Source organism: Cyprinodon tularosa, unplaced genomic scaffold, assembly GCF_016077235.1.
Source record: "Cyprinodon tularosa strain WSP-4 unplaced genomic scaffold, ASM1607723v1 ctg181, whole genome shotgun sequence".
NCBI lineage: Eukaryota > Metazoa > Chordata > Actinopteri > Cyprinodontiformes > Cyprinodontidae > Cyprinodon > Cyprinodon tularosa.
Window position 1 is genome coordinate 1,243,106 of NW_024038614.1, and position 26,347 is coordinate 1,269,452.

General features: G+C 37.3%; 1 protein-coding gene across 1 annotated transcript in view; it reads right to left on the minus strand.

The window, feature by feature from the left end:
* Positions 1-440: 440 nt before the first annotated feature.
* The window catches only part of LOC119781688 (Na(+)/H(+) exchange regulatory cofactor NHE-RF1-like), a 32,448-nt gene continuing 6,541 nt past the window's right edge, over positions 441-26,347 (minus strand). The window contains exons 2-6 of the mRNA XM_038282238.1: positions 10,104-10,274; positions 7,615-7,768; positions 4,873-4,916; positions 1,833-1,952; positions 441-1,727 (exon numbers count right to left, since the gene is read on the minus strand). Of these exons, the coding sequence (XP_038138166.1) occupies positions 1,590-1,727; positions 1,833-1,952; positions 4,873-4,916; positions 7,615-7,768; positions 10,104-10,274 (627 nt within the window). The 3' untranslated portion in view covers positions 441-1,589. The remainder of the gene's footprint in view (positions 1,728-1,832; positions 1,953-4,872; positions 4,917-7,614; positions 7,769-10,103; positions 10,275-26,347) is intronic.

Below are 26,347 nucleotides of genomic sequence, written 5' to 3' on the forward strand. Positions count from 1 at the left end.
CACAAAAGTACAAAAACCTTTCCGTCCATTTAGTTTTTCTCTCCACTTTCCTCAAACTATTGCATACAGAAATCCCATGTAATGACTTCAATGACACAGTTTTCTAGACATCTATCGCATTCTTATTTCTCCTGGAGGAATATAAAGCTCTGACTGTGAAATTTGGACATAAGTGATAAAAGAAATATATACATACATATATATTAAACAAGAATGAAATTTAAACTATAGCAATTTCCAGTTTTAAGCTATTTCCCCTGAAATGCTGGATCACAGTAAAAAGATTTCATAACAAAGCAGCAATATTTATCATACATGGAAATTTAAAAAATATCAAATAGTGTTTTAGCCCAAAATTTCTTCATATATAATTCTGAAGCTGAGAAGAAGACAAAACAGGTAAGCTCTGAAAGGAAGGCATTTTCCCCCCCTTTTTTTTTATTTTAAAAGCAAAATACCTATTTCTATTGAATCCTAAGCAGATAAAAAGAAACCCCAATTATCGCATATGGCATTAAAGAGAATTTTTCCAAGGTTTAAAATTACATGCAAAAATCTACAAGCAGCTGAAAGTTAGCTTTCAGCTTTCCTAACCTGAATCAAAGCGGTGGCAGCATTATGCTGTGGGGATACTTCTTTTCAACAGACACATGGAAGTTCTATAACGTTAATGGATGATGTAAGAAGTTACAAAAAGGGGGAAAACTTGAGTGGGGGGAAAAATAAAATAAAGATGCAGCACACAATGCATATAAATGTATTTCAAAAGTGTAAAATTGAACAAAAGTCAGAAAAAGAGTCTTCCTTTTATTCTAATAAAATTTTACATTTCCTTTAGACTTCTAATCTAATTTGCAGTATTTGCTCTATGTATCTCCAAAACATATCTGCATTCTTATAAGGTAAAATCATTTATATAGCAAGGCGGCATAAACAGACTATTTCTGTCTTTTATGATGTGTTATTAGAGAAAAACATGAAATAATTCATATTTCAATAAATCATTGTGGCTTACCTTTTAGGGCTGGAATAAAGATAATAAAGAGATATGTTTATTTCTTTTTAAACACTTTGCCCAAACCACTAAACCTACAGACACAGAAAGTTTTTTTTTAGGCTTTCATTTAACAAGTCACAAATTAAGAATTTGGTAAAAAAAAAAAAAAAAAAAAAAAAAATGGATAAAGTTGTTAACTGACTGATTGTCAAGCTGTTTGAGGTTTTTTTTGGACAGTGATTCATTAAAATCTGCAGCTCCTTCATATTCCCTCACGAGTCAAACAAACATGCTTGGTAAGACACACACTCAGAAAAAGAGAACTTAGATCTTTGTTTCATCGGCGTTTTTTATATATATATATCTTTATATATATTGTCTGGTTAGAAGAACATAAAAATAAACAGTATTATATATGGATTATAATAACATGAGGAATATTACTTAGAAGAATACTATTTTTTACAGAACAGCATTAACTCTTTATGGTGTACTTCTCTTTCATCATCATCGTAATAAAATACCTCTCTCTGATATCTCTTGGAAAGATTTCCAAAAATAAAAATGTGTGTTTCAGGGGAACTGAGGTGTCCTATAGGTTGCTGAAGAGCTCGTTTTTCTTGGTCCAATCCATGGGCGGGGCTCTCTTGTTGGAGCGTTTCTGGTGGGTGAGCTCTTTGACCTGCTGCAGGGTGAGGTTGAGAGCCGGGATGGCGTTTGTGACAAAACCCTGAATGGGAGATTAAAATGAAGAGGAAAATGTAAACATTCATGTCTGAAACAAGCTTGGCTTTAAGAGCTAAATCACATGTGGCCGACTCTTTTTTTTTTGTACCTCAGGTGGAGTGTTTGCACTCGGGGTTGTGAGGGAGGTGTTGGACGATGCGTTGGACGGCGAAGGACTTACTGAGAGCTTTGAGTTCCTCTCTGTTTCTTTGCTCACTCTCCCATTCACCTAAACAGGGACAAAGGTTTATCAATATCTCTTTATAATATTGAGCCAAAAATCTTTTACTTTATGCAGTAACATAAACTTAAAGAGTGTTGGCCTAGTGGGTTAGAGCAGTGTACTTGTGCTCTGAGGGGGTTCCAGGTACCCAGTTTTGATTCCCACAGCCTCAACTCTGTGTTCCTGAGGAAGACCCTTAACCCCTGATTGCTTCCTGGGCGCCACACAATACCAGCCCACTGTTCCCCAAGGGGATGGCTAAAATGCAGAGGTTAATTTATCCAATGGGAGATCAATAAAAACTCAATTATTATTATTATTAACATTAAATTTAATCAAAACAGCAGGCGTTTCATCCTTCTTGTAGTATCCAATTTAGCCACATGGGAGCAGAGTTGTGTTGGAGATAGAAAGATAAGCCTAATTTGGCACTGGATAAAAATATGTTTTTGTTAAAAATAATTAAAAAACATTAAAATAGAATAACTGGTACTGATAAGTTTAACATCAACTAAATGTTATATAGAATATTAACTATTATAATTAACTATTATAATAATTCTAAAGAATTTGATTCAAAATACCCTAATCTGTTTTCTTGTCAAAGAAACCTTTATTTGCTTTTTTTTATTGTCTAAACATCTCCAGCTCATTGTTCGTTAGCTTGTTAAAATGTTACAAATTTTACATTTTAATACGCTAAAATATTTAATCTTATGCCTGACCTACAGCTTTGTCCTCTTCTCTTCACGGCTCATCAGTGCTCGTTACACAACAATATGTGGAACAAGTACCTGGCCTGTTGCAGATAGCGTTCCTGAGTAACAGGAAGTGCTGGTTAGGTTTCACTCAGCCAATAATGGTCCGAATAAACAATGGAGTTACTCCTGTTCTAGAGTTTTCATCTAAAAATATACTGCCATTAAATGTAGTGCCTCCACGCTGTAACGGATGATTTATCCAGTGATGCAATATATGTGGAAAAACTGCAGATTTCAGAGCTTCTGTTTGTTTATGCAACACTAGGTTTTAAAGAAACGGTTTCACAATTAGGGGAAATTGGTGGAAAGGTAAATAGTGATTCAAAAGTTGCCTGTGTCCGAGGTCACTTGTCTGGTGTATTCATAACATGGGTTTGAAAATGAACTAATTTTAATGCTTTCTGCCAATAACCAATCCAACACAGTTTTTATAATTCTTTTAATAAAAAATCTGCTGCTTTTTTTTTGTAGTAACCGACCGGGGCTTCAGCTGGAAATCTACTTAATTAATTGAAACTGACTGCACACATCTGGGACTTTTTCATATCTAAATAAAAAAAATTTTAATTGAAGATTTAATTTTGTCCAGTTTAAAAGATGTTTTTTTTTTATTCAGTGAGAATTCCAGAGTCAAAAAAAACTAATTTAGACTACAGATGCATAGATAGCTATACTGCTATTTTGTCCTGATACCAATGTTGAGTGTTCATACTTGTGCTTGTAAAAAAAAAACTGATATTCTGAACTGATACCACTTCTATATTTGATAAAGATTACAGTATCAGAACCAATAAGTTTATCCTAGCTGCAGCTGTCAAGAGGCCCCTCCCTGTAGTAAAAAAGGCTCCTCTACTGAAACCAAGCTGCACTGGATCCATGGTAAAAGTTGGACTTTTCTATCCAACAGAGGTTTTATTAAGCACTCGTATTAAAGTATTGGCAAGTACTAAAATTGATTAGAATAAATCTGGTATGGGGACATCCCTACTTTAAAATCACTTTTCATTTGCCACCATTTAAATACACTGAGCTGAGTCCCTGCACTCTTAAAATAAACCTAAACAGCATCGGCTTTAAAAACAAAAAGCCAAAGGTTGGTACAGTTACTAGATATTTTCACATGTAGTTTCTCAGAGATAGAAAGCCTTTAATTTGCTAGTTTCAAATAGACATAAAACTATACAGAAACCTGAAATACCAACATATTTGGTTCTTCTGTTTATACCACAGTTCCATAATTAGTTATTGCCTTTTGATTTTTAATCCAAAAATTGACATTATCCTTTTTAAGTTGAACACACTATAACCAAATTTACCTTAGATTAGCACACCACATCTTAAAGTCATTCTTTCATTATAGCACATCTTGGTTAAGCTTAGCATAGCAGAGTTAAGCTTATCCTAGCTTGGCAGATTCTTGCTTAACTTATTTAAATTTTTGCATTCAACTATCTAAAGTGTTTAGGTTAAATAAAGATATTGCCTGAAATTAGAACTGGAAACTTTTCCAGATGAAAATGCCAATCATGACAAAATTATTTTCTATTCCTCTTTATTTTTCCTCCTATTTTATAATTTCCATTTTCTCCACCTTAAACTTGAGATTTTACCTTTATGGAATTTTTAGTTGCACACTACACTGTAGATATTGCATGTTTATTTTTCCTGTTATTACATATTTTTTTTTTTTATTAATACCTCATTTACAGCCCATAAATCATCCAGATGTTAATGGAGATGGGTGGATTCTTTTAAAAGATCCCCACCCCATAGAAAGGAGATCAGTCAGACAATGACAGGAAAGGCTGTTCTGTAAACGTCTCTGATTAATAACTCACTTCATCAGCGTTTTAATTCTCTGTCATGACACGGCACTTTAACAAAAAAACGAAACAACAGAGAGCGATATCTTGTTTTGAACGTCCTTGGTTTGTTAAACAGCATTGTGCTACACAAGTACTGAAGAAAACCTGCAGAAAACTATTTTTGTCCTCTTTCTGGCAGGAGGAAGATACTGAATTAGAGAAAAGGGAAGCAACCTCTGTGGGCGACTGGCCATCTTTGCGCATTTCAAGGTTCACCTCTTGCCATTTAAAAAAAAAAAAAACATCCTACAACATATAAAATCCCAGGTCCCTCTTGGAAAAGTTGCTAGTAAATCTTACCTTCTCTTCCGTTTCCCCATTAACAACAGGCTCTGGAAGAGGACCTGAAATGAAAAACATCCGCATAGTTAATCGTACAAATAAAAATGCCTAAATCAACTATTAAAAACAAAAAAGACACCTGTTTATTGCAAACATCATCAATCTTTAGCTTTACCTTCCATCTCACCGACCCCCCAATTTTTTTTTTTTATCCAATGATCCCTTTTTAATATATATACATAAACATATATTTTTTAAGTCATTTAAGACGTAAGCCTTCTGATCTTTTTCTGCCTATGTATGTTTTTGACCCGCTCTCTTATAGAAATCTCTACATGTCCTAACAGGATCAGCCCCGGCCTGAGCGACTGCTCAAAGTGGGCACTGTGGAAACCAAACAAAGTGCTGCCCAGCGATGCTGCTTGGAGACATGCAGCAGTGTGTGTCGGTTTGCCGTGTGAGAGTGGGCAGCGTGTGGAGAGCTGGCAGTTACCTGGGAAACACCTCGCTGGAATCCTTCCCCTGAAAGGAAGATTATTATTTCTAACTCTGGACTGGGCAAACTGTATTTCTTACCACAGGAATATAGAAAGTAGCCTCAGGTTAATAAAAGGGTTTCACACTGTGATAACATTGAATAAAAACGAACAGAGATTCATGATATGAACGAATAAGTATCAAACAAAGGGAGGTTGGTTATTTCAAGTGCTTTTTGTACTCATTATGACACGTTTTTAACCATTCAGCATTTTACAGAATAGACAGAGTCCAACAAGATGATGTTAGAGGATTAAAATATCTAATCCAGCACATAAAACAAACATTAAACCTCTTTAAGTATTGTTTAAAATGCATAAAATTTAGACTTAAACAACTTTTATTGTTGGTTTGTATACACAATACAAATACAAAACGAAATTTCATTTTGTACAGCTTTTCATGACACTACCATTTCTTAAAGTGCAGCAGTGATCAAATGTTAACAGTTTGGGAGAGAAAACATGGTGCAAAGAAAACGCATTGACATGGAAGTTCAGAGCATTAAATATATATGCTGCAATTGTGCAGAGTTTTTGTTTGGTGTTTTCAGTTTGATGCAGAGTCTGTTATAAGATTTAGAGTTTTCTGAAACTCTAAATTAAACCTAGATGTACCATAATAGGGATCAATGCCAAACAGAAAGGTTTATTGTGAATCAAAAACACTGTATAGTATATCTGAGCTTAAAAGACAGACACTACCTGCTGCACTTAAAATTTTTTTTTATACAAAACTCATTCTGAGACAGCCATAATTTAACAATATACCAATAAATAACCATAAAACACTACAACTGTTGTATATAAAGCAGGGATAGGCAACGTTGTTCCTCGAGAGCCACTGCCCTGCAGCTTTTGCATGCATCTGTGATCCAACACACCTGAAATAAATAAATGGTTAATGGCCAGGCCTCTGCTAAACTTACCGACATGCCAAGGAGGTAAATTAGCTTTATTTTTCAGGTGTGTTGGAACAGGGATGCATGCAAAAGCTGCAGCACAGTGGCTCTTTGGTAAAGACTTTGCCTACCCCTGCTTCATATCCTACTTGTGTGGTGTTTTTATGGTCGTTTATTGTTAAATGCATGCATCTAAAGCTTGTGAATGAATGAATGAAGGAAAGAATGAAGCAATGAATGAATGTCACCTCGCTCTGTAGATGCCGGATAAGAAAACTATTCGCCTGATTCAGAGGTGTTCAATGTAAAACATGCAGAACACCGCCCCTTAAGGACGGAGTTTGGATGTATCTTATGCACAAACCCTAATGAGCTTCTCGAAGCTTAGCTAAAGCACAAAATGATCAAACTATGCATTAAAGCACAGTTTCACTTGAACCATGCTTACCATTCACTAAGGGACAACTTGACCAAGCAAACGTATAGGCCTTATATATAGAGAGAAAGAGAGATTTATTTTTATAGGGTCCTTCTACTTTAGATAAATGTCATTTTGCTATTTAAACCTCTCTGGTTGCTAATTCTTTCACTGCAATAAGGTGGAGGCCTGTTGATGCCAGTGATGTTTGGGACAAAGTGGTTCTCAGTCTCTTTATTAAACTCTGAGATACAGACATGTTGACTGTGTAGCTCTCTGTGTGGTGTAGGAAAGCCTTCACATTAGAAAATATTTTACCAAGAGCCCCCTCTAGTGGTTTTGTTGGGTAAAACGCATTTTGGAATAGGGCCTGATTTTCTTATGATAAAATAGAAACAAAATGTATTTTGTCTTGCATGCAAGGACTCACAGAAGAATGTATATTTTATTTAAGAGAAGTACTCTGCAGCATTCACCTGCAGACTGAGGATACACTGTCAGATTAATCATATAGTTTTTAAATAAAGTATTTCTGGAATGACTTTGCTCTGTTGTGCTCAAGTGGAAAAAAAAGTCTCATTCCCGAAAAAACATAAGCAACCAGGTAAGTCGGGAAAAAAAAAGTCTGATCCGCCTGATCTGATGTATTTATATTGAAAAGATTAACTTTCCCTGCAGGGGGATGACATTAGAGGGGCAGTAAGTGGCTTATTGTCTGTGATCCTGGACAGAAGAAGGAGAGAGTGGAGAAAAGGAAAACAAAAAATATAAGAGAGGACAGCCGAGGAACAATATTGGAGGCATTAAAGTGGCGATAAATTCAGCTGGTGGACAGAAACATTACGTGCTAATTACACTCATTCAATCAGCCACTGCTGCAGCGGATGGTGAGCGGCCTTCTCACCATTTAAGTGCGCAGAGGTGGGGGTCACCCTGCATCTTTTGAAGAAGGCGTCGGTGTCTGGGTCCACCACCAGCAGCCGGGTCACGTCTCCTCCCGCTTTAATGGCGGCAACAACCTCTGAATGCGTCTTCCCCTCCACAGACACACTATTCACCTGAAGAAGATAAAAAAGGATCACTTTAGATCTCTTTACTTTGACTACACAAGTCAGAAATAAATCCTGCTTCTTTTTTTTTCTCCCTCCCAGTGCGATTGTTCCCACACAGTTAATCACTGTCAGGACTTCTTTTCTCAATATTATCAAGCCAGGAAATCCTGTGTCCACACACAGGGGTCCTGCACACATTCCTGCGTTTATTTACTCTTTTTTTTTATTCGCCTTAAGAACTGCACAATCATCACGTTTTAGCTTTGAGATCAGATTATTTTTCGGTATAAATCTCCATGGGAAAGCATGTGAGAAATGTCTCCAACCATGTGTTTGTGCTTGAGCCTTTAGGTCACAGGGTGGACCTCCACGACTGAGCTCAATCCTGCGGAGGAAGCTGGACAATAGCGGCTTGGCCAGTAAGAGCAGTAACAATGGCCGTCCGCTCCTCACAAAGCCCCTCCGTCCTCAGTGGGTGGCGTGGCCGTCTGGGGCCCTCTCAGGGAGTGGAAACCTAACTCAAGACTCTGAAACAGACCGTTTAATCCGGCTGCTCTTCCTTTCATTATCTTTACTGTATTGTTTCTTTTTTTTCTTGCAACAGACCATCCCTCTGACTTAACCCTGGAAGAGGGACAAACCACATAGCTTCTTTTGTAGTATTGTAAATTTTTTTAATCTCCCTTCCAAATAGTCTGATATTCCGTTTCTATGTAGAGTTTTCCAGAAGCTTCTTGAGTTTTAAACATAACATGCACTGAGGACTCTCAGTGTTCACAGACCCATCCTGCCTTTACAGGGTATTTATGCTCCAGGTAATCTCACTTATATTTTGTAGTAAGTTTCATTTCATTCTGATGGTAAGTAGCATATTTAAAAAGCTCTGAAAATTGCATTGTACCATATATTAACATATAAATGAACTTAACTACTGAAAAAAGGAATACCTACAGGGCTACCCTGCAGAAAGACCCCCACAACATAATGCTGTTACATTCCTGCTTTACGGTTGCATAATATTCACAGCCTTTCCTGTTTTTTGGGTGGATTTTCTGTAGTTTTTTCCAACTGTAACAGCTGCCAATGGGAAAGCAGAGGTCCTCCGTAAGCAGACTTCTACCGCGAGTGGTTCGAGACAGAACGACAGCGAGAAAGACGGACATTGCGAGCGCAAGACAGTTTGTGTGACACCCTCATTATGGAAAACAAACGTACCGGTTTATAAATGGGAGCTTCTATTGCACTAAATTGTAACAGTTAACATATGCATATATGCAAATTGTGTTGAAATGTTAATAAATAGGAGCTTCCCCAAACAGTTGCCTCTTTCCCAACAATCCTCTCTGTGCACGAACCATATGGTAATTAAACATAAAAAACCTGCGGCTTATACTCCGCTGCGGCTTGTATATGCACAAATCATGCAATTTAGCTTCTGCGGCTTATATTGAGGTGGGGTTTATAGTCCGAAAATTACGGTACATAACATTCAGTCATTCACCTATTCAAACACACTCACACACTGATGGTGGCAAACTACAATGCAGCCACAGCTGCCCTGGGGCTCACCGACAGAAGCGAGGCTGCCGTATACTGGCGCCACCAGTCCTTCCGACCATCATTGCTTCATCATTTTTCCTTCTAAGACCTCAACTACTATTTAAAAAAACAATCAAAAAAGGATAACACAGTTACTGGCACACAAAACAGTTTTGAGGTTTTTCACTTTAAACTGCTCAGTATTACACATCTAGTTAAGAAATGATTGGCGCTGTAATTTTCTAACCTATCCGTTGATACCAGTCATTTAAACACTGTCTCAGTTTCATTTATTATGTTTCATTACAGATAGTTTTCTGCTTCTGCTTCTAGTACATTTAAGACTCTACTGAATATCGGAAAGCCTCGTTGAAGTTTCAAAATAAAATTTCATTAAATGACCTTTGCTTCAGTTGAGAACAATTAATGCTGGCTGATAAAAAACTACATACAATCATTTCCACACATGAAGCTGGCAGATCACAGACCATAGGGAATATAAAAGGCTTTCAATCTTAAACCACAGTAGGTGAGGTCTGATTACACAACGCACACAATTCTTCTCTATTTTTGTCTAAGAAACCTCAGGCTGACGAGAGCGGAAATATGCAAGACTAATCAGGATACGCCTAGGGGAATGTTTTCTAGTCAACTCTAAAGTTCATTTCTATGAGAATGAATCTGGATGTATCCTACCAGACATCTTCTTAGTTTTAATGATGTCTAATAAAGTCTCCATTTATTATCTGTGGCCGTTAAAAGCCCTGTGCAGCTTCAAAGGACTCCAGCCTTTTAAAACTACCTCTACTATCCTGTCCTTAGGCTGCAGGCCGGCCCTCTCAGCTGGAGAGTCTTCATCCACCGCTCTGATGTACTGGCCCGGCCGCGCCCGCTCGCTGTGCAGGTTGAAGCCATATCCATTGGACCCTCGTTGAATCACGCACAGACGTGGTCGCAGCTCGATGTGCACCTCCTGTAGGAGAAAACACACGTTAGTGATCTGAGCAGCAGGGGAGCAGCACCAGGTCAGTCCATGGATAAAAAGGAAATACCTCCACCATGGGTGTCAGTTCAGAGAGCACGAGGGGCACAAAGATGACTGACAGCTCCTGTGAGTCGTTTACCATGAATATAAAGCCGAGGGCGAACATGCAGCTGTCTGCTGCTGCATGCTGATGTGTTGTGCTCTGTATTTTCAACAATCAGGGGTAAACTTTAGCAGCCGTTTTAGGCCCACGTGATTCCGATTGCTCGCCAGGAAGGAAAGGGGGTCTATGATTGGAGGTCTGTGGGGAAGGTGTCTGGAGTATTTGTGAAGGGGGCTCTAAGGAAAAGGGACCGGTTCCGGAGCGGCTCCGAGAAGGACAATGGGAGCTGGGCGTCGACCACTGGTCGCCTCTCCCATCCTTGTCTCGGCCAATCCTGCGCTGGGATGGCAGGAAGAGTCAGAGCTGTATTGTCATCCAGGAAAAAAAAAAAAAAGCTTGATCCCAGAACCTCCCTTCCTCTGTTAGGATGAAACCAGTTTTAATTTTAGCTTTTCTTTTTGAAGGGGTGGGACTATGGTTGCGTCATCAAAGAGGACAGGACAAAGTAATGAGCAAAAGACAAGAACTGTAGATTGTATTAAGAGTCAAGGTGATCTCCACCACCACACCTGACCTTACACTCCCTCAGGCATAAAAGCAGCTGCTCTCCGACCCTCCCTTAGTAAATGCAACGCTTTTATGAGAAATCAGTGCCTCATTAAAAGCACCTAAAACCATCGACTGCACACATTTCACTACCTGAGGCAGCTTGACGCAACATTTTGTCCTGTAATGTAGAAACCATCGAGCTATTATCTCTTCAATATGTTATGTAAACCAGCAGTTCTGAGGTAACCATCCCCTCCCACATCCAAACTGCTCTGCTTTGCTCTGCAAAGAACCTAAAATGAGAAATTCAAAAGGTTACAGAGAAGTTGAAACGTTTAGAGGAAGACAGAGAAACTGTAAGAATGATCTGGAACAGTTCAAACACAAAGAGGGAAAACAATAAATACCACTGGAGGAACTGGTGGAAGCAATGGCTTCATTTCTTAGAAATCATCTAGTTACAGACAAAACCGGCCACAACAGAGTTGCGTTTAATAAATACGGATGTCTGTGACCCTTTGTGGGAACCCAACGGCCGAGTGAAAATGGAAACATGACGCTTTAAGGTCAGATTCCCTAAATATAAAAAACGTACAATAAAAGGGAACCTAGCAGTGTTGAAGGATCAGTTTTGTTTCTACGTCACAGAAAATATCAGATATCAGACAAAAATAGCCTGAAAATGTAGTTTTAAAATATTGATTTCCTTTATCAATATTAAAAAGCTTTTCAAAACTACTTAGCAAATAGTAGTAAATAACCGCAAAGATAACTCAGGAATTAACTGTAAAGGATTTCATCTTTGTTTCACGTTTGTCCTTTATGTCTAAGACAAATCTCAAGGATAATTTAATCTAAAACCAAACAACAATTTAAGAAACCAGGATAAAAGAACCGTAGATAGAAAGCTTAAAGGTTTAAACACAGAGCTAGTCACTGCTTACATGAGACACTATCCACTGTTTAGTAGCTTTCCCTTTTGATATACTTGAAACAATGACAGCATTTTAAAGAGATAAAAACATTTTATATAAAGGCTTCATAAATGTCGATCTGTTTAATAAGCATTGCTATCTATCGGTGTGAACAGTCTTTTAATTGCTAAAATACCAGTAATCTAAAAAAAAAAGGCTTGAGTCTTAAGATATTTCTTCCCTTTTTAAAAAAAGATTTTTCCATCTGTTTATAACAATTTAGGATGATAGATGAATTAGAAAAGGAAACTAAATCTAAATCTGAATGCTAAATGTTTTTCTCTAATCCGTGAATAAATATACTGTGATTTAATGTTTTAATTTTTAAGAATTCTTTAAATGTGTGGTATTTTTCCTTGAAACTAAAACATTTTTTTTTTTACATCAGGGCTGTTTTCAGAATACTGCCTAAGTGGAACAAAAAAATTCATCCCAAACGATTATATGCAAGCGAGTGAAATAAAAAAAAACAAGTAAACACTCAAGCATGTCTGTAAATTATGCCTATAATTGTTTAAAAATTTAAGTCTAAGTCTACTGTTACATTTGGTTACTGCTGCACCTATGGAATGGAAATGTTCATTTAATGTCTTAAAAGCTGTACTGAACGAATGTCGTTTTGTTTACACTCTGTTTATACACGTTGACAATAAAAGTTGTCTAAATCTAATTTGCTAGATTTAAATATTTTCCTTTTGGATTATAAGGCACTTAATGTTCAAGGGCCAAAATGCTTTTTTGAGGAACTTCCTCATGTGTGACTGAAGTGTGAAAATTAAGATTAAATCCAAATTTGCATTATCGCAAGCATAAAACGTTCCGTTTTATTGTTTGCCTTTTATTTTGATGCAAAGCACTTTAGATACCTTGTATATGAATAGTAACTTGCCTTGCCTTACCCTTAGAGTGCAGATGTAAATTACAGAGCCAACAAAAAGGTGGAGTCTGCTTTAAATGCTTCATTTTGCATCAGTGGATCGTTTTCTACGGTTATTGATGTTCCCCAAATGTTGCAAGAAGCCTCGGCAACATTTTAAAGCTATGTTTAACCCAGTAAAACCATCTCTCTCGTGAAACATTAAGACCTTTGATTCACTGTTTGCTGACATCTGATGCCATACGTGCTAATCAGCCAAACCCTCTATTCTCACACCAGTGTGAGAGCAGTATGGGTTTCACTGCATATACTTTTTGTTTTTGTGCTGATTTCTCTTTCACGTTAGGAAGTTGATCCAACAGGCGGAAGCATATTGAGGAAAGATGTGTCGACAGTTCCTGTGCTTCACTTCCCCTCTTTAAAGAGAAAGTCGGAGTCCCTGCAAGTGTGTTCATTTAAAAAAAACATGTTTTAATTCTGGGAGGAACGCTACCAAAAATCTGAACATTTGACTTTGATCTTTCATACAAATGCGGCAAATGTTGATATGTGAGACGAGATGTTAGGGATTATTTTCAAAGCTTCCTCCGATATGCAGGGCTTCACACGGCTGGGAATATGCTGTATTATTCTGAGCCATGTTACAAAGGGAAATTAGGGATTTTCACAGCCTGTCTGTAGGCTTTGCATAACCAAACAAACTCTGAGTAAACAGCGTAAGTTGAGGATTCAGTCTGTTTTCCTTCCCCATGTCGTTTTCTTTCACACGATTTAGGGTCTGGGAAGAAAGCTGAAACAAGTAAAATGTCAAGGATTATACAAACTCTACTGAACTGAACTAAACTTGGGCCTTGGCAGTCAGTAAATATATGCTCTTCTCAGTGTGATGTGCACGGATTGTCTGTCCTTGCACAAATGATTGCTGTTATAAGTCAGTTGAATCAAACTCAGTTAGCTTATTTCCTCTGAAATGTATCTACTATTGTACATTTTGTGTTTGTCATGTTAAAGCACTGAACAGTTGATGTTCGATAACATTTGCCAGCGTCTTGGATTCCCATCTCGGCTTATGTTTGCTCAGCAGATTCCACAGATTGCCGACCGGCGTGAAGATTCCTCGGCCCTCCACTCCCCCATGACACAGACCATCCTCTGTTGTCCTTGCAAGGGTGCGTTGCATCGTCTTCACAGTCACAGGGGTGCCTAAAATCATTTGGAGCGCCCACCAAATGCCAAGAGTTCAGTGCCATAGTAGTACTAATCTATCTGCTTTAAAGATCTATTAAACATCTGCCTTTCTGGGCGTAACTATATCAAAGTCTAATAATAGGTTCAATATGATCAAAAAACCGTGTACGATTTGGAATGGGAAAAATTACCACAAAATTGCAAAAAAATCAGTTAAAGTGGGAGGTTTTGAATAGATAATAGTTTCTACACATGGAGAGATGCAAAAACTATTCTGTAAAGGGCCAGTTTGAAATAGACACCCTGTCAACTACCGCTGACATGGTTATTGTAATGGTTAGCTCTTAACTAGATCATAAGGTTGAAATAAAAGCAGCCCAATGCCTAGAAAAGCACTGGCGTAGACCTCCGCCAAGCAACACATTTTCCCCCCAAATTGTGACTTACACCAATAGATAAAACTCACACATGATCAAGAAAAGCTTGAAAATTTGGTTTAGGCAACTGAGGCAAGTTTTCTAGAAGACATTTCGCCTCTCACCCAAGAGGCTTCTTCAGTTCTAACTGCTAATTGGGAGCACTGAGATCAATATACTGTAGGTGTAACGAACATTTAGGGGAAAAAGAAAAGGTGGTTCTGTCACATGCCTTGTTGAAGTGTGAGGCAGGTGAGACGTCAATCTTCTGGGTATTGTTCCTAAAATGCTTGTAGTTGGGTGAAAGGTTATGTGTAAGACCACCTCCTCTGTTGAGAGATGTTTTTTTCCAGGTTAACAAGGATGGCTTTCTTAACCCCTCTCTCAAACCATCTCCCTTCGTTGGCCAGAAGACGGATCAAATTTAAATGAATTTTCCTTGGCATGAGGTGCACCTCTGGTAAAAATGTCATTAAAATCCATCCCAAATTATTCAAACTATCCTGTAAAAAGACAGAGAGACAAACACACACACATTCTCCTAAAAATATAACCTCCTTGACAGGAGGTAAAAGCTTAAAATAAATGACATCCAACAAATAAATCCACAGGAGAATTTCTTTATGGTCTTTTTTGTTTTGCTTTGAACCCAAATAAAAGAGAAAAGTTATAACTTTTACATTAAGAAGAATAAGAATAATCATCATAAAATCATATTCTACTATTCTTATAATCTATTTCTCACACCAGATTCTCCATCTCTCTGATAGCATCCTGACAAAATGATGAACTATTTATGCGAATAGTGATGTCACTTAGAAACTAAATGACAGCCTGAGGCAACTTTTCTCACATAAAACTGAGACTTTTGGGCGTTAGCAAGAGGCTTAGAGTCCTTTTATTGTGTTTAGCCCATACTCTAATGTAACATGCATGGTTAGGACAGGTTTGGTAGCCTTTGCAAAGCTCAGGGCTAAGGGAAAAATCTGCATTGTTAAGAATCTACACAGGGATTGCTGTTTAAGGAATTGAAGTTATTCTAGGCATGCTAAAAACAGCCTCAAAACCAAAAACGTATTATCAATATTTATTTAGTTTATATTTATATATCTTTACTATCGGTCTTAAATAAATGTTGGAACACAGAAGAGTCAAAATCAGTGTTTTCAGGTCAAAGGTTTATGAAATAAAAAGGGTTGAATAGAAAATTCCTCAAATAAAGTGACTGGTGGAACTCGAGACACATGCCTGACATTTATCTATTAGTTCTTCAGGGTGGAAGATAAGATAGGAATGAAAAACTAAGCTCCATCATGAATATGGAGAGCATCAGATATGAGCATTAGTTTTGTTTTAGCCTGACGACTCACAGCACAGGAAAGGGGATGAAAATCTATTACAAAACTTCATTCATATGAAACAGAAATACTTCCAGTAAACAGCTGAACTAAGACCAATGGACAGCTAAATAACTGACTAACAACTAATAATGGGGAGTGGCAAACTAGTGGTTAGGGGATAGAGCTTGGATTCCTGAGGTTGTGAGTTCAAAACCCCTGCACTGCTCCCTGGGCGCTGCACAGTGGCAGCCCACTACTCCCCAAGGGGATGGGTTAAATGCAGGGAGTTAATTTCTCTATTGTGATCAATAAAGTTCAATTTCTATTTTCTAATAAAAGATAAAGTTGAAAGTCAAATATCTTTAGGGAATCCAGTAAAGCATCCAGTAGAATATATTTGTTTGCATTGACTCATTTTTTTTTATAAATATTGGTTATTGTCATTCAGCAATCACTCTCTATTTTAATTCTTCCTCACAAAAAATTATAATGAAATAAGTAAATTCTGAGCTCGGGCTCATGTTCTGATTTCTGGGATGCAGTTTAGATAATAGCACCTTAAACTGATCTGGGGAATTGGATTGTATTTCTGCTCTTTCAAAATAGGGTTGCAAAATCTTACAATATAAGACTTTACAGTTTTGTTTTTTTTTAGCTTCTTTGGGCTCTACACAAAAATATTATTGTATATCCTATTTTTTCCATTCCCACAAACACAAACAAACCTATTCCAAGCTCTTTCCCAATGTTATCACAGATCTACGGGCATACTGGGGCCAAATATTGTGGCTCTGTGGTTTAAACCTATACAAGGTGACTGATGAGCCACTAAATGGGGATTCACTGCTTCTCTTTAGGCAGAAATAAGTTCATGCCCTGCAGAAGACGTTTTTAGCAGTGACAACTGAAGAGTTGACAAAGATAGTAGCTTTAAAACGGGGATATTAAAACAATCATACAAAGGGATAGCAATTTACAATATTAGCTTTGATTTACATAAATGTTATTATGTTAATATTTAATATAAAGCTATTAAAAATAATTCAATGTTGTTTCATTAAGTCACATTTATCTCTCCTTTAAGCCCAAATCATCACATATTGATAGTGAAAGGATCATAATGCTTTATGGGGAAACCCTACAAGGAAGTGGATCTCGAAAATTAGGGGAATTTCCCCAACTCCAACCTCAGAATCCAAAATGGCCTCCTTTAAAATTGTTAAGCCTAAAGTAGCTTCCTCTTTTCACACAAAATGATATATAGTATAAATTGTAGCCTTCTTATTTGAAAGTGGTGATTATTGGATGCCATCAATTAACATTTTTATGAACTGCCGAAATTAACCAAAGAAAAAACAGATGGTTCTACGATTTCCTCAAGTCTGGCCTATAAATCTGATCTGACTTTACTGATTTTGAAAAATTAATTAGATAAATGGGTCTCCCTGTCAAATAAAATGTAGGCTGCAGACAAATAGGGAGTCAAAAATTAGAAATTAAAGGATAATGAACACACTGATCCATTCACAGAGGTCAAGTAAAAATGTATATATGATTAAAAATTACTTCAATTTTTAAGACTTTCTATGGGTATAATAATTGTGGCACCACTGATTTATTAAGCTACATGTATTCCTTAATAAAAAATCACTCCAAAGTAACAGAAGGGCAAATAAGTTTAAATATCCTGAGGTCATTAAAATAAACTACATCTTTCATTAAAAGCAGGATGTATGATGCCCTCAGTTTAAGTATCATTTTTGATTTGTTGTGTCATAAATAAAACTGGTGAATTAATGCAGAAAAAACAAGTCAATTTAAAGGAGCCGTTTATACGGTTAATCATTTGACATGTAATGCTTATCTTTAAAATATGCCTACAGTATGTGCCAAAATAATGCTGATACTCAGACTAAAATATATCAAATCAATGGGTAAATGGTATCTTTATTTCTGAGGTTATTGGTAGGCTTGACTGATATGAATCTTTAGGGAGTCACAACTGTCATAACAAATAGCTATCATGTTTACCACCCTCTGCCTGAGCCAGCAGTCATTTTGCATTATCTAGCTTGTTGCCTTTTTAATGTTCAATAGAGGAGAGCTGGAGCTGTAAACCAGAGAGTGAGATTTGAGCTGCTGCAGCCCTGCCACTCAGTCAGCCGCTTAATTCATATTTTCCCTCATGCTCGGCCAATTTGACAAATAACTACAGGCAGAAAAGACGAAGCGCATCGCTTTGAGGAAAAAAAAAAAATGAAGACACACAGAATTTAATTCAAAGTGGCATTCCATATTTTCCAGTAAAACCACAGCGATGCTCACTAACAGATGAAGTAAGACAGCTTTCTCATGATTTTGGCCGCTTTGATCACCATAAACAGTAACCAGTGAAAGTGACATGCATGGAAGCACCGTGGTTATTCTGTGACATGGGACATCATGTGCCTTGTGGTTCTTGTGATTGTAATTTTCTGAAAAAGATTAACTCCCTCAAGGTCAGATCCAATAAATATTTCCAGTAAATTTTGGCCATTCTGACGTAAAGTTAGTTTTTTTTTTGCTCTTGGGGTGTTTGGATTGGTACCTTTGGGGTGTTCCATTTAAGCTGGACCACTGGATCAAGTTAGAGGCTCGGACACAGAGGAACAAAGCCCACTTAAAAAGATGCAGGGAATACGTTCTCCTAGTGAGCAATAGTTCCCACTACTAGTGTTTCTCTAATAACTCTAGTAAGTTTCTTTTACTAAAGGAAGATGCAAACAGAAATGCATCAGCAGTGCCAATACTGATAAGACCAAATGCATGACACCTAAGTCCTGGAGATCCAGTGCCTTACAATCAGAAAGGACAAACTTCACTGTAATTCACTGGGATTTATACTGAAAGAATGAATGATGAATAACTGAATTTATATTCAGCCTTCTTTTAATCTGATACCCAAAAAGTAGAATCCAATGCAAAAACCTCCTCTCAGGAGACAAATATCATCACTAAGACCAAGCAGCACAGTCGAGGGGCAAGGGATAAAATCCTGGAGAAGTTTAAAGCAGCATTTGATTATAAAACAAAAAAGGAAGCACATGAAAACAGTCTGGATTGTTTTTTTTGGGTGTAGGCACTGCTAAACGACAATGGATTGCTGACCGGAGTGACCGAGTTGTGACAGTCCAGGTTTTTCTGTTTGTGAATCATGACCTCTCACATAGAGGAGCTGGCTCTCTTCCTGGTCAACTGGCAGGAGGTTCTGGCCTCACAAAACCAACAGTATCACATCATGCGTGAAGCAAAGATAAGATGCTGGGGTTTCCAAACCAGAATCCCTGCTCACCATCAGCGCACCTTCTGTGGCAGATTAAAAGCCACAGATTGGAAGATGAATGGAATTAAATACTCTTCAGTTCTGGAAGAAAATGTGTTGGAGGCCATAAAAGATTTAATATTGGGGCAGAGGTACATCGTCCAGTGCACCAATGTATTTACATAGATCAAATGATAATTATGTTGAGAAAGGTCAAGTCATGGAGGACAAAAATACAGCTAAAATGTGTGGCAAGACTTGTGTCCCTGGACATGAAAAGCTGGAGGTGCAAAATGAAAAAAAGAATGTAATCCTTTCCTTCTACATCTTATTTTTACACTATTGTTTTGGTCTATCACATGAAAACTGATAAAAAATATACTGAAGGAGTGGTTTAGCAATCTGGCTTTGTTTGAAAACCACAGACCCTTGAAGCGAAGCCACTCATGGCTCATTTGACTGGATTCTAACACTACTTTACTTTAAAACGCTATAAAGCTTGTTATGAAGGGACATTTCAGGCTGACTTTTATCAGACCAACACAGGGGTGCATGGCCTGGAAACGGTAAATAGCCTTTTTTCATCCCGTCTTGTTTTACTTGGAACTCTCATCCCAGGAAATCTTCAGAATGATGTCATTGTTGTTATATTTTGCAAAGGGACAATGAGTCACATTTCTGTGACTTAAAGGACAAAAATAAAACCCCAGATAGATTTGAAAGCATAGTTTGGGGCGTTAAATCACCATAAATGTTAAATGTATGGTAGTAAACCCCATAAAAGTTGTGTTCTCTTCAGGGTATTACAACTTTTTACCAAATAATTAATGGATGTATTTTAAATAATATTTTTAAAATATCACAATCTCAGACTCTTTTGGCTAATCCTGAAAACTAAATTAGGAATTCATTGTGAAAGACAATTTTATTTTAAGGTTAGTGTTACTTTAAACTACAGTATTGCTCTGTACAGTAATGCAACTTTACCCAAATGCATGAAGGCTTTTCTTGATGGTTGTTATCTTTTATAATCTTTTAAATGTTACCACAACACGTCATAGTTCTTGTTTTTTAATTTGATGGTGAAGATTCTCAGTCATTAGGTCATAGTCATTAAAAAAAAAACAATCCACTGGACTTTGTTTCTAAGTTTGAAGACGTTTCACTATTTCTGACATTTTGAATTGAAAAAGCTTCCTGGATGGATAGCGAAACGTCTTCAAACTTGAAAACAAAGTCCAGTTGATTGTTTTTTTTTTACTTTTTTGGAACTTGTTTTCAATTGTGAAAGAGGTTTGTTGGTCAGATTAGGTCATTGTTTAGCTAAATATGACCGTGGGAGAAATGTTGGGTTCTTTAGTCTCTTTTCTAAAACATCAAACTTCTCTTAAGGTTCATAAAATAAAATAAAATAAAAACCACTGCCCGAATAGCAGAAACACGAATGTGTTGATGCATCAAATAAACCTTGCACATTTTACTAACATTTAGGTTGAAAAAAATTAGTTTAGTATTGAAGAGCACTACTTTGGTCATTCTGCTCCATATATGAACTTTTGGTTGAACATACATGATATTTCAGAACCTTTTTGCTATTTCTCCTTTGTAATAATTGTTTCTGGATTTAAATAGAAAGGAGCTGAGCCTATAAAAGGGGAGTAAAGTCATTTCCCCCCTCACCCCCCTACAGGGTGGGGTGACCCTTCAGCTCACTGTCAAACATGGGCGGTGAACCTTTAGCATAATGAAGTGGGGACTAGGAATGTGCCATTGTGGAGTCTCTGTCCAGTGTCCCATGAGACCCAGTCACCACCGACTCCACACACCCACACAAAGAGGGTTCAGGTTCCACTCCGGACCTGCAGACAGTGACTCTGTTGTTTTGGTTGATGTGACAAAGGTTTCAACAGGACAGAGTGCTGAGAGACTAAATGACGGCATATCATGAAGCACTCTACGGGTGAATTATTTGTTATTACCCTGATTATGTAAATGATGTAATGTTGTGCAACTATCCAAACATTTCACTGATGAGAGTTTTGTTCTGTGTTGTTTGACATTTAAGCGACATAACAGGGGATCGTGAGCTGACACCATCAGGGGGAGTGTTGGCCAGTGGGTTAGAGCAGTGCGCTTGTGCTCTGAGAAGGTTGCAAAAACCCGGTTTGATCCCTACAGGCCTTAACCCCACACTAACCCCACGCTGCTCCCGGGGCGCCACACAATCGCAGCCCACTGCTGCCCAATGAGATGGGTTAAATGCAGAGAGTTAATTTCGTTGCTCTGTACTTGTGACAGTGTAATGACAATAAAAGCTGGGAAAAATATATATAGATATATGTCTTTGTTGGTTAAGGGTTAAAATGACAGAGTTACACGTTGAAGGCCAGCTGAGGATTTCTGCTGCCCAACCCTTCTCTCTCCCTCCTCTTTTTTCCTTAAATAATCAGAACATGATGTAAATATTCAAAATATTAAAAAAAAAGCAAATACCTTAAAACCCTCTACTGCGAGATGTTTATTCTTTCAGCAAGCATCTAGTAATAAATTACAGTTTCTTCTCAATTTTCCCAAGAAAACATTGCTGGTGGATAATCCTATTTTATAATACTTAAGGTTAAGCTATGATTACTTTCCATAAAGAACACGTCAGCGTTTTAAGTCAAAGCAGCAATACAAAAGAAGCAGGTAGAATTTTTACACTTTCACTTATCCTTTGCTGCAACAACAAGTTTGGTGTTGAAAAGAAATAGTTTTAACCGGGCTGCAAGAAAATGAGAGAGAGCAAGACTTCAGAAGATTACAGGAAAGCTGAAAAGCAAAGGCGATCTATTTTATTCCTTTTGGGCTTTTAACCTGTGGTTAAGTTAATACATTTAAAATGTAGGCAGAGTTCTGGAAGTGTTTGACTTTATGTGTTATAATAATTAAAGATCACCCACAGCAGGAAGATTTAAAGAAACATCTTTTTTTATCATATGTTTGAAAAAAAAGGGAAATCAAAATAAAATAGAATATATTTTTGTCAGTAAAATGCTTAAAAAATATGGAAGATTAAAAATGAGTCACAAAATGCTGACCAGAGCATTTCTACGCAGCAGAGGGATCATCAAAAATGTGCATGTAGAGAGGATTTATACTGGTTTCTAGTGGAGGCATGTGAGGAGATAAAACTGTAGTTAGAAAATTTTAGACAGTTTTTCTTGATTATTTAAATTAGGGCTGAAACAATGAATCAGATTAATTTTAATAATCGACTATTGAAATTATGATCAGCCGATTTAGTAATCGATTAATCAAAAACTGGAGTATAGAGACACTAAAAAATGCCTCTAACTGACAGAGAAACCCATTTAGAGCAGTGATTATACCAAAATTGTAAAAAAAAAAAAAAGAAAACATAAATATTTTGTATTTAAGATAAACTTTTCATCCATCAATATGCTCTATCCAGAGCTCCTCAAGTGGAAAAGTTTTATTTTCATCTGGTTTAATTCAGTAAAAAAAAATCTTCTTTAGGAATCTTTTGATATCGGATTATTAACCGATTAATCCAAAAAATAATGAAAGATAATCGATTAGCAAAATAATAATTAGTTGTAGCCCCAGTTGAAAAAAATCTACCTGTTTCCAAACAAAGTAAGCAAAAGTATAATATCTTTTCTGTTAATCATTAAAAACTGAGAGTAGATCTTTTCTCAGAGTTCTGATCTGACTCTACTTGCACTATTATACTAGTGCTGCCAATGAGCACCTGGTGAAAGTCTTTATCCAGATGGTAAAAATAAGTAGATAAAGTGATTCATTTTCTGATGTTATAACAACATATCAGGCTATACCCCTAGTCTCTTATTAGTTTAACATTTTCCAATCAGAAATACACAATACTTTGACACAGTGCAAGCTTTATCGACCGTGTAAAACACTCCTAAAGGCAGCTGCACTTGCAAACATGGCCACACCAATATGTGCATGCACAGCACTGTGAAACACCCACACAGAACAAATATAAACGCAAAGCATGTCCAAGTGAGAGTCCGCATGTGGTCAGAATGAATCACGCAGTACATCTGATCCTGTCAGACAGCACTCCATTACTCAAACAGAGAATAAAAGCCTTGCTCTGTCACAGTAGCTTCGATAGTAACCATACGAACAGAGGAGTCGAGCCATCAGCAGGACCTCTGTTTACCTTCAACCACAACTGACAATCAATAATTGGATTGGCAATAAAACCAATAACAAAACATAAAACCCAATTTCTCATAGGATGCATGTTTTTTTTTTTTTTTTTTAGATGAAAGATTGTTTGTCCTTGAAAGATGGGTCAGTAAGGGATCAAGCTGAAGGAAGTGGGAGAATTCTCCAGCAACAACAATGACAGGAAACCAGCACTAACGTCCTGAGGTCTGAACCTCCTGCTGACCATCCTGGTTCAAATAGTTACTGTAGGTGTGTCCATTTCTGCCTCTAATGCAAATAATTTCACAAAGTCTGTGTTTGCTCTATTATCAGCTTCATCAACCAGCTAATCCTCCAAGCATTCCTTTCACTGTCAACTATTTGAGTAATTGCTTAAACTCTGCTGGCGAACAGACTGTTATCGCATCAATTGTCTCACAAAAGTGGTAATACTGATTTAACTTTTTCAAAGCTATTTACTAAATCATTAACATGCCCATTTATAACCTCAATATAGGTAGAACCCCTCAGAGATTTCTTAGAAAACATTAGTTAACATCATAAAGACCAAGGAACAAAGAAGAGAGGCCATGGAGAAAGTAAAATCACATTTTTTCCAAGCTTTCAACATTGCACAGAGCTCTGTTCAATCCATCAAATGAAAATGGTAAAAGGACAATGGCACTACAGATATAAGCGATGCACTAAATCATTGAGTTAACTAAGAAGCATTAATCAGATAACAGAAAGAAACCTGTAAATTTCCCCTTTACGGAGTGACAAGAAGAAAGAAACCCGTAATAGGTCCTGATAGAAAATGTTAAAAAACCAAAGCAAAGACCTGTCAAAGAAGATGCTCTTGTCCTACACAAAACAATATGCGAGTGGGGAAATCAACACTACACCACAATAAACAGCCCCAAAAGAGAAACATGGTAGTGGCAGCATCATGCTGTTTGAATGATTCTCTCCAGCAGGAACAGGGGAGCAGCTCAGAGCTGATGGGATAACAGTGGGTGTTCAATTCAAAAAGTTAGAGGCTTCAAAAGATCTGAGACTTGGCTGGAGGTTATCCTTCCAGCAAAATATAATGACTAAACATACAGCCAGAGCTCCAATAAAGCAACCACTACCTAGCCTAGTAAACTAGCCCCGCCTGCCAGAGGCCAAAATCATTTTAGCCTGCGAGTGGTCTAACCTCAATCAATGCCCCAGGCCCTAGAACTGATCACAGTTCTAGGGCCTGTGGACGATTACAACGCAAAGATGTGTTTTGAATCTTTGGATGCAAAACGGGCGTGATGACAAAGCTGTGCGACGCTGGAGAAAGCACAACAAGGAAGATGGCAACAACTATTGAACAGTTCTCGTTTGACTCAGCTTTGGAATCAGTTTTGGAAGGATTAGACTTTAGGTTTTTTTTGAAAGGTGAGCAGGAAATAGTTCTACACTTATTCATTCATTAAGAAGGACGTATTCGCCATTTTACCGACAAGCTGTTTGTTTACACTCCCCCAACAGCTTTCTGTCGTAGTTACTACGACAGTCAGTTGCTCTCATTGGTCAGAGCCAATAGGCACAGACAAAGTTTGAAAGACAACTGGTTGTTCTCATCAACAATCTTCCGATGTCTTATTCATCGGGGCCAGACTTAATTACACATTTAATCTCAGATTTAGTCTGGTTTATCAGGCTAACCACTACCCAGAAACATTTGAGAATTTGCAAGTTCTGGTTACTTGCTGCTCACATGCACTCTTTGATCAATCTGACTGAGTTTAAGCTGTTATGTATAGAGGTAGATAACTGACAGAGGCATATCCTTTGAAGAGTTGCAGCTCCAAATGACTCTATAGAGCGATTATAAATGCATGCCACACTTCAGACTAAGGCTGCAACAAATGATTATTTTGCAAATTGATTAATCTGTTGATTATTTTTTTCGATAAATCAATTAATAATTTGATAGCAAAAGGTTAGTTAAAAAGACTTATTGTTAAATTAAAACAGGTGAAACTGAATCTTTTCCACTTGATGAGTGCTGGATAGAGCATATTGACAGGTGAAAAGGTTTTTGTTATCTTACATTAAAAATGTTAAAAAACTATTTTGGTATAGTTACTGCTCTAAGTGAGTTGCTCTGTCAGCTAAAGGCATGTTATTAAGTATCTATACAATAGTTAATAATTAATTGATTAAGTAGTTAACAATTATTCCAATAATTGATTAATCGTAATAATTCGATTACTTGTTTCAGCTCTACTATAGGCTGTTGCTCGTCAGAACACTGTAACCCGTGAAGATGAAATTAAAATCCTTCAGGAACCTTGTTTTGGTCACATAAAATCTCTAAGAAGTTTGCCTCTGTACATTAGTCGGATGAATACCCTTTAGTTTGAAAATTGCAATGAGAATTTGAGAGAAAGGGAAAAAAGGTTGTTTGGATGTCGGTTAAAATACTTTTCACATTAGTCACATCTGTCCTACAAAACTCTATATGAATGTAATCTCTAAGGACCATGCAGTGCTGAGCAAACATATCTGATCTAAATCTTTCCTCGCTGCCCTTTTAAGATGCTTTTCTTGTAAAAACCAGGCCCTTCCATGGAGATTCCTTATTAAAACGAGAGGAAGATTGTGTCAGGCCAGACTGCGCACACATGGGTCCCGAGCTCTTTAATAAGCAGCTTTTATAGAAATCAGATTAGAGAGAAGAAATTGCAAACACAGGGCACTTTGACCAAGTCTACCTCGAGTGTTACTAAAACCCTCCCGCAATGTGTGTGGTGTCTCTGAGCTGCAGTGTCTTTCTCTCTCTCTCACACACACACAGATATATCAACTTAGAAACGCCTCCCTGCCTTTGAGATCTCATCTAGACACAGCCAATTTCATGTGAAAAAAATGCTCTTCCTCTTCAGTAATTACTGTTTAAAGACAAGCTTAGGAAAGCAGCCAGTGGTGAAGAAGGACGCTAAAAAAAACACCCCAATATTACGCCCTCTTACTGCAATCTAACTCACAGGCACTTTCACTGCAAACACACAAATACGTTGGCAGAAAGATGCAATCTGAACACAATTCTGTTCATACGGTTAATTATTTATCTGCAAAACTTTCACTACTGGTTA